At 32.1% G+C, this 9635-nt stretch overlaps 1 protein-coding gene across 1 annotated transcript; it reads right to left on the bottom strand.

Annotated features, from left to right (window-relative positions):
- Positions 1-1236: 1236 nt before the first annotated feature.
- LOC132043949 (putative UPF0481 protein At3g02645) lies at positions 1237-4578 on the bottom strand. Its single transcript, XM_059434410.1, has one exon. It carries the CDS (start codon positions 2548-2550, stop codon positions 1237-1239), a length of 1314 nt encoding a protein of 437 aa, XP_059290393.1. The 5' UTR covers positions 2551-4578.
- Positions 4579-9635: the final 5057 nt, after the last annotated feature.

Here is a 9635-nt window from a genome sequence, read left to right as displayed (position 1 = left end):
AGAATGTGGAATTTACTTTAAGAGGGAAAAAGTAAAAGAAAAATTAAAAAAGAATTATATTGGAGAATGTAGAATTTGCTTTTAGAAGGAAAAAAGTAATAGAAGAATTAAAAAAATTATGTTGAAGAATGGGGAATTTGTTTTTAGAGGAAAAAGGTAAAAGAAAAAAAGTAAAAGGCTCAAATATGCCATCAAACTATTAGAAATGGCTCATTTATGCCACTCATCAATAGTTTGGCTCATTTATGCCATCGAACTATCGGAAATGGCTCATTTATGCCACTCATCAATAGTTTGGCTCATTTATGCCATCACCCATTACCAAAATGACTCATCCATGCTATTTTTCATTAATGCCGATTTTATAATATCAGATATGACACGTGGCCTCTAATTAGAGGTCTACGTCGTTTAATTAAACCAGCCCAATTTAAATCCCAAATTAATAAAAAATCCGACCCATACACCCTACCCACCCACAACCATAATCTAGTTGGAGGCCACGTGTCATATCTGGTATTGTAAAATCGGTGTTAATGAAAAATGGTATGGATGAGTCATTTTGGTAACGGGCGATGACATAAATAAGCCAAACTATTGATGAGTGGTATAAATGAGTCATTTTCGATAGTTCGATGGCATAAATGAGCCGAACTATTGATGAATGGCATAAATGAACCATTTTTTATAGTTCGATGACATATTTGAGCCTTTTCCGTAGAATTAATGAAAAACTCATAAGAGGGCTAGAAAGAGAATTTGCACATTCATTTGAACTAGATCTGAAAAAAGAGGGATTCTAGTAGTAAGATATCTAAGGAAACCATCACTAGAATTAAGATCTTATTCAAAGAGAAAGATTTTAAATATCTTGAGTTTCTTTTTATATATTGAATAGATGATCCCATCCGCAAGGATCAAAAGAAAAAAAAGGGGTTGAAGGGGTTGGGGGGGGGGGGGGGGGGGGGAGGTTATTCTGTCAAGGAAAATAAAAAGAGAGAATGCGCATTTGCTTGAAATAATTTTCGTTCGAAGATGTCAAGCCAGAAAAAAGAAAAAAAAAACTCTATTGTTTTTCTCACACCTTTAATCAATTAATTATGCACCATCTTTGACACAATAAACTCACCATCACACATGGAAATTTCATGCATGGAGTTGTGAGGAAGCAGCACTATAGTTTAGACATTCAAACGATATATCATTATAATTAGAATAATGTCTACCTACTTAACATCACCTATGAAAAGCTAGAACAGTCTGTATAATGGTGAGTATGAGAATTATGGTGCCTCCCACAGCTGAAGTTCCTACCCGAAAACTATCAAAATAATTGTACATCAAACTTGCTTTCATTCGGTTCAATGGTTTTTCACAATGTTGAATTAACTTCCTGCATTGTTTTTCATAGTAGAAATCGTCATAAACGATGACCCCTTTTCGAATTTTGTTGAAGAGGCTAGCCACTTCTTTGTCCCCTCCTATATCATTCTTGATGATTCCATTCTGACGGAGCAAACTCACATCTTTATCCGATTTGATAAGATAATCCATGAAAGTAGAAAAATCACTGAAATATCTAGGACATACATCAAATGATAGCTGCTCATATGCTATAAGATTTCTCAGGATGGTCTCCATTTCGGCAAAAACTTCAAAATAAGGAATGGTGATGATTCCATTCGCAAATTTAATGTCAAATAAACTTGAATTATCTCCAAGGTCGCGTTCCTTAAATCTTCCAACTTTCGAAAATCGAACTCTAGCTTCGCGGAGTTCTGTTGCATTTGGAATGTTGGTCCATGTTTCCATTTCCAAAGTAGGATTCTCAGTTTGGCTAGCTTTCTTCTCTGAAGGTTGGCATGACATGTGTACTAGTTGAAGTAAATGTTTGATGTTTCTAACATCATGACCTTCGGTCTCAATAAAGGACGACCAGCAGATCTTTAATATTGAATAATTAAAGAAAGCAATATGGGTTTTCATCATCAATCTTGTGAACGGTATTTGATCCATAGTCATGTCATGAAGTTTTGTGAGGACAAAGAAAGGAAGTTGGTTTTCTAGTAGCAACATGTCTCGAAGCACTTGATTATGTATACAACCAACCTCAATAATTATGCCTTCTCCATTTGGCTTCATTCCACGAAACTCTCGAATAAACTCAACCACAAAACAACCATCAAGTAATAATATTTTCAAAAATTTACTGGAGTTGTGATCACTATAGAGGTCCTCTATGTCATCATAACACTTCAACGCCACATCCTTGAGGGGTGCTAATTCCGTAATGCATCTCTCCAAATCAATCCCCGCTTTCCTTCTAAGAAACCTTTGTAGGTAACGTAGTTTATAATTCTCCATCGAGCGAAGTTGTGGATTATTGTTATGATAAGGACCAATGGATACCAATTGTGGCTTATAAGCATCTGGATTTGATGCACTCAGACCCACAGTTACTTTGAATATGGTACATGATTTGATAGATGAATGGCGCAAATCTGTAGCTATTTCATCACGGATTTGATTTATATCGATTAAATGATCCATCTTCCTGCCTTCTTCTATCTGTAATTAATGAAAAAGAGTCATAATTTTTTGTGCAATAGAAAGAGTTTCAAGCTAAATTAAAGAAGTTTAAGGCTGAAACTGCTTGAAAAGAAATATAACTGGAACTTCTTGAAATCAATAGGATAGGGTAGTGGTGCACGTAGCCGGTTTGGTTCGATGTTTTCATCTATCAAACCAAACGAATTATGTCAGTTTACTAAGTCTAGAACTAGAAACCAAATCAAATTAAATAAAGTCAATTATTTCGATCTTGGATTTTGCTTTTTTAAGTTTTATTCGGTAAGTTCTCCACAGTAGAAAACATGCAACTATTGCTTCCCAGTAAGATGCAACAATTATATGGTGCTTCCATGAGAAATTACACAAAATAAAAGATGTGTGATGACATTTTCTAAAAATTTCAAATGCAGCTCGAAGTTGTATTTGGAATTTGAAAAACACCTAAAACCTTATTTTCACTTTCAATACATTCAAACAACCAAATATTGTTTCCAAAAACTATAACCAAACACAACACCATCTACAACTCCTACTTCAACTGCAACTTCAAAATTCCAAATAAAGTGAAAAATATTTCATTTTCATGACCAAACGCCTACTAAGATCCCATGCGTGCTAGAGACATAACATAGAATTGAGTTTCATTAGCAGATGAGGATTAAAACATTTTAGTTTATGGGTTTCGGATCACAATTTTCTTCATTTTTTTGAATTGATTATTTATATATACTAAATAAATCTTTTAACATAAATATAAGATTTGAATTAAAGGTACTGAGTTCTGCCGACTCGTAAGTCTAGAGCCGACGTCAGAATTTCAACTTTATGGGTTCTGAATTTTAAAACGAATACTTCAAATGATATACATATTCAATACACACACAAGCAATACCTTTTTCTTTAATTTTGTACTTTATTTCTTCTATAGTCAATCTTCAATTTCACTGGCCTACTTCTCTTTTTGCAACAAAATAAGCATATTATCCAAAAAAAAAAAAAAGAAGAAGAAGAAGAAGATGAAGATTAAACAACGAAAAAGAAGTACTTCCACCGTCTCAATTTAAGCATCTTAATTTGACTAAGCACACAATTTAAGAATGAAATAAGATTTTTCAAACTTGTGGTCTAAAACAAGTCATAGATCTTTGCCACTGTGGTCAAATCATTTCATTAAGGATAAAAGCGAAAGTTTTAAGCTAAATTATTTCTAAATATATAAATGTATCATTCTTTCGGGTATATATATCATATCATATCATATCATATTATACTAAAAGTGGGAAGAGTATAAGGGTAAAGTTGAATTATCAAAATGTCCGTCAAAAGTTAAAAGAATATTTTGTCCTTCGTTTAACACTATTCTTTACTTTCCAATATTTATTGCAAATGTGTAATTTATGTCCACGTAAATGACATAGTTATAGTACAATGAATCATTATTAATTTCTGTAAAGATTCTTAATTACTATCCAATTCTTTTTTATCAAAAAACAGATAATTTGAAGAGTTAATGATGTGAAAGTTTTCTAGAAGACCAAGAGCCAATTAGGATTCCTAAATTTTGTGTTATATAAGATCATTAGCTTATCGTATTTGTTCAAGTGACTCCAGGAGTTTGCTTGGACTAAAGTTTGTTCTTCGATTACTAATCTCGTTCTTCGATTACTAATCTCCTCCACCTCATGCTTTAGCTCTCCATATAGTTTCATATTACATTCCACCGAACCCCATTTTTTCTTTTTAAAATCAACTTTTATCCAATTAATGTATTAGTTATTTTATGCTCTTCTTGTCAATAATTAATTACTATATACTATTCATTTAATAGCTAAATTTTCTTGCAGTGTAGCCTGAAGCATAATTCATTGGAGGAAGATGAATTTTGCGATGATAAATTATCAAATCAAGCACGGTAACGTTGTATTATATATGATCATTGAACTAGGTATTACTTGAGTTATGTTTGCTAACTAATTGGGAATTTTGCAATGATATATGGGCATTTTCTTGAGTGTATTTTTAATATAATATTTGCAATTATACACTCGATCTTCACTTCTCAAACACATCAACAGGTAAAGAATAAATATGATGTTTACAACTCTTTTTGTTGACTATTTGACAAAAATATAAAGTAGTTTGAGAAGTATTAAAGATACAGACTTTAGATAAATACACGATTATTAGTCCTTTGGAAAATTGTTCGGATACTTTTTAGACGAATTTGTGGAGAATGTTCATCTAATGTTAGAGCTTATAAGAGTAAGTTTCAACCAAAGACAATATTTATTGGGTTAGATGCGTCTTTTGGAAGTGTTTAATGGCATGCTAAGCTAACAAATATTTTAATGGGCAAGGGTCAAATAGTAGATGGTTTGTTTACAAAATACCTCTAAGGGAGTAATTAGACTAAAGTCGGTGCAATAAATTAAAGGTTAAATGTACGAGATATCACTTAATCAAAAGTGTATCGCCAATAATACAGGTAGAAAATGCCATTTTTCCCTATAAATTTATACCTTAACTAAAGTTACTCGATGTACTAACAAGTAATACAACATAACACGCAATATTATACATACATAATGTAACTAGGTAGCTTATCCTATGCATGGGATATATATACGTACTTAATGTGACTTAGGTTTTTTTCCCTTCCAAGCTTAGAGTTCTAAACTAGCTTAAATTTATTTTATCACCTTCTCCCAATTAGTGATTGTTTGGATAAATTAGGTGGATTATCCTATTTATATTTTAGGATAAATTATCCTATGTCCGATTAGATATTATCCCGAAATAATTTAATTTGAATAACTTATCTAATATAGAAGTTGAGACAAGGTATCCAAGTTTTAGTCCTAATTTTAATCTCGGTATTATAATCTTGAGATATTCTTATTTTAATGTGACCCCATGACAGAGGGAAAGCCTCTGAAGAAGGGATGCACATTGTGCATTTTATTAGGTGAATCCCATATCAGAATGGGAGAACAAAGTTAGAGCTTATAAGAGTAAGTTCAAAATCAACCATTGATGCGTCTTTTGGGGGGGGGGGGGGCCCGGGGTTAAAGCGCACAATCCTTGGGCCATCACGCACAATACCTTAATAGTTCGAGCAGTGACGTAGGTGGGGACTCTCAAGGACCTAAGTTCGGGATGTGATGACCATAACGTAGAGCAAGCCTCAGAAGTGCACATTACACCTTAGGCGACTCCACATCGGAATGAGATAAGAAAGTTAGGGATCTTGTAAGAATGTGTTAAACAAATCCTTGCGTGCCCGAACTCAAAGCAGACAATACCTTGATAGTTGAACCAGTGCCATTACATTTAAACCAAACAACCCCTTAATGTTTATCTTAAAAGTTATGTATAACTTTGTTTACATCATCAATATATAAAACTTAAACCAAATCACACATGACATCATTTTACAAAGTACTCTCTCCGTCTCAATTTATTTGAAAAGATTCGCAGTAAGAGTCAACATACTTCATTTTATATCTTCCCCAACATAAACATTTTTTTTGCTAGAAAAGGAGATACTACTCTTTAAGAAAATGGAAACAAGTGGGAGTAATAAAAACTGCCTTAAGTATGTTATAGCCTATAGGGTGATACTCCCTCCATCCCAATTTATGTGGCATCATTTGGATTTTGAGAGTCAAATAGACTATTTTTTTTGTGACTTTTTAATATGTCGTTTAACTATTTGAACTGTCACTTATTGACTTATAGTAGTACTTTTTACATAGTTTTCAAATATAATAATATTTTCAAAAAACTGAAAGATTCCATGTCCGAATTCATGGTCATATTTTAAGTTTTTAACGGTTTGACTCCCGAAATCCGAACAGTGCCACATAAATTGGAACAAATGCAATAATATTTAACATCCTTATATTTTATTTTTATTCCCTTAAAATTACTAGAAAAAAATAACAACAGCACAAACTAGTTCTATAATTAATGTGGGATGTTGTATAAAGCATTTAAAGCAAATTACCTCTTTGGTTTGGCTGTTCGTAAATTCAAAAGTGGACTAATTGGAGTGTACTTGAGTTTCTTCTTAAGCTATTCTCTGCTTGACTTTTCTGAAGGATGAGAGATGGAAAATACTAAAGTGTATGAAGGCAAAGAAGAAAACAATGTTGAAGCTAAAAAGACCTTAGTACTATATATAGATTTTCTTTTGTGTGATTGCAAGCCTGCCTATATTACTAACAGGAAATAATGTCACTTTAAGAAAAGTATCATAGTAACTTACCCAAAAAAAAAAAAAGTATCATAGAATAAATAAAGCTTTAGGTATCATAGAATAAAGTAATGACATTAAATATAAGAAAAGTATCATAGGATAAAGTTTTAGCTAGTTAATTAAGTTTCAAGTCAACATTTATTCTTAGATTTCATGTCAAGTTTAGTTTAACAGAAAAACACTAAAGTTTTCCAATTCTTTTATAATATTGCCTTTGACATTTCCGGTTCCAATAGTAAACATATGGTGGCACTATTTTATTAATTTTATCTTGAATGTTACGGATAATGACGTCTAGTTTGTTAAATGAGCTTATTATAATAAAATTTAACTGGGGAAACAACTTGCATATTGTATTTGCACCAATCAAGTTATTTCAACTATAAGATGAGGATTAATCACAATTGATGTGAAAATTACATGATAACTAATTACGATTAAGAGATAATGAATAGTTTATACTTATTGATTTGCTAGGAAAATAGAAGTGTAGGTAAGTATTTTCCATTTAACTTTTTTTATTTTCAATATATATATATATATAACTGCAAATTTAGATGATTGATGATTATCAGTACACATTCTTTCCAGAAAAAAATTCTCTCTTTTATAGTGAATAAGTTGGAGATGTAAACTTTGTTATTCTTTCGGATTTTTTTTCACAACATGTACACCAACCTCACTTTTACATGCACATTAAACAATTTTTATCTTGCACCACATATGGAATAAATACTCATCTCTATAAGTGTAAAATTTCTGCCCTGGAATAAATAAGATGATTAGTGAGGTACGTAATTGATTATGAGAACATGGGAGATAATGGGTGAGTGGCCTGTATCAGAGAAACAAAGGCTACATTTTCGGGAAGAACATAAAATAGTGGCTTGGAAGATATTAAATATTTACACCTAATGATGACATAAAAAATTAGAGGATTCCTCTCTCTCTCCGTACACTTTTACTTGTCTACGATACAAAGGAAGTACATATTTCATTATAATATCCATGACTATTAATGCCATTCAAAAAAATCTTGGCAAATGATTTGGGTAATTAGTAATAAATGTTAAGGGTAAAACAAGAAAAAAATTTGCCCTTCTCTTGATATGCTAAATATACAAGTAAAAGTGAATTTATTTTAATATGATTTGGGTAATTAAAAGTAACAAATAGTATATAAGTGTACTACTAGAAAAAATATTGTCCTCCGTCTCAATTTATATGATTACATCAAGTAACTTTCTTTGAATTTATTTTAATATAGATTCGTCGAGTATTTTATATTAAAATTTTCATATTTAAAAACTTCATAAAGAATTCTACTATAAATCTGCATAATTAATAATTCACAATATATGAAAAGAGTTGGAGAAAATCATAGTCAAAGAAAGAGTTGTTTGACTCCCCAAATAGGTCAACCCTAGTATAAATTGGGACCGGGACGGAGGAGTAACATCTAGCTAACTTCAGAATTTTTTTCCCCTGTCTACATTGAAATTTTAATCAAACAGTTTCCTTGTTCTTCTCGCTTTGAGGAGTTTTGTCCCTTGACTCAACTAACCCAGCACAGTCTCATGAACTTTAGGGGTAAATTTTATAAATGGTCACATAATTATGAATTTTTTTCAGAAAAGTCGTTTGTAACAGAAAAATTACAAAGCTTTTGTGAAATTTACCCTCAACTTTGACCATATCTCTTTTGCAAAACAAAGTATTAATACATTAATCCACGGAAAGTTTTTTCAATTATGAGAGCGCTGAGAAGAATTCTGTAGGTTGAATCAAGTATTTACCATGATCTTGAAAACCTTCAGCAGATTGAATGCATATAGGAAATGTCAGACTCCTGATAGTTATTCTCTGTTGCATGAGCCATTTTTGAGTTATATCATGAACAACTTCCTCAATGCCTTGTTCTAGCTAAAAATTGTGAGGTCCTTATTAGTGACAAAATTAGCTAGGCTCTTGTTCCTCATGCACTAATTTTGAATTAGCGAGGGATAAACTCCATTTAGCAAGGGATTGTTCCTCACTAAATCACAATTTTCTATAGTAGTGAGTACTATTGAATAATGGAACTAATAACGGGTCAACATGGACTGAAAATAGATGTTCAAGATTCATACAGCCGATCCAATTAGCTTAAGAGAAGCGTAATATTAATTGGTTGTATCTTTATTATTGAAAGAGAGAGAAGAGATTGATAGTTAAGAATCTACTTCTTATTCGAAGGTGCCATACCCAGGGGCAGATCCAGCTCTTCAAGTATGGGTTCCCTAGAACCAGTAGATTTTGCACATACCCTATATACATATTAAAAATTCCATTAAAATTTTATGAATATTTAAATGTGAACCCGTTATCATTTTATATTAATTTGAGAATAACTGTAAGAATCCATAAACTTTAAATCCTGAGTTACCAGAGAAAAGAAAAAACTTCCATTATGATTCTAACACCTTTAATCAATTAAGCACAAGAAGCTTTAACACAATAAAGCTAAGACATTCCAACAACAATTGTATATAATTAGTACAATGATTACTTACTTAAAACCACTTGTGAAAGCTAGAACAGTCCGTATAGCGGTGAGTATAAGGAGTATGATGGCTCCCACAGTTGAAGCTCCTACCCAAGGACTATTAAAATAATGGAAAAGGGCCAAAACTACCCTCAAACTATCCGAAATCGACCACATACACCCTCAGTTTGTTTTTGGTACAAAAAGAACCCTTGCTGTCACTCTAAGAGACCACAAATGCCCTTCTCATTAACGGACCGCCACGAATGTTGACTGGGCAGT

Source organism: Lycium ferocissimum, unplaced genomic scaffold (assembly GCF_029784015.1).
Source record: "Lycium ferocissimum isolate CSIRO_LF1 unplaced genomic scaffold, AGI_CSIRO_Lferr_CH_V1 ctg3086, whole genome shotgun sequence".
NCBI classification, from domain to species: domain Eukaryota; kingdom Viridiplantae; phylum Streptophyta; class Magnoliopsida; order Solanales; family Solanaceae; genus Lycium; species Lycium ferocissimum.
The sequence above is the reverse complement of the archived record's forward strand: the minus strand, read 5'-3'. Positions and strand labels throughout refer to the sequence as shown.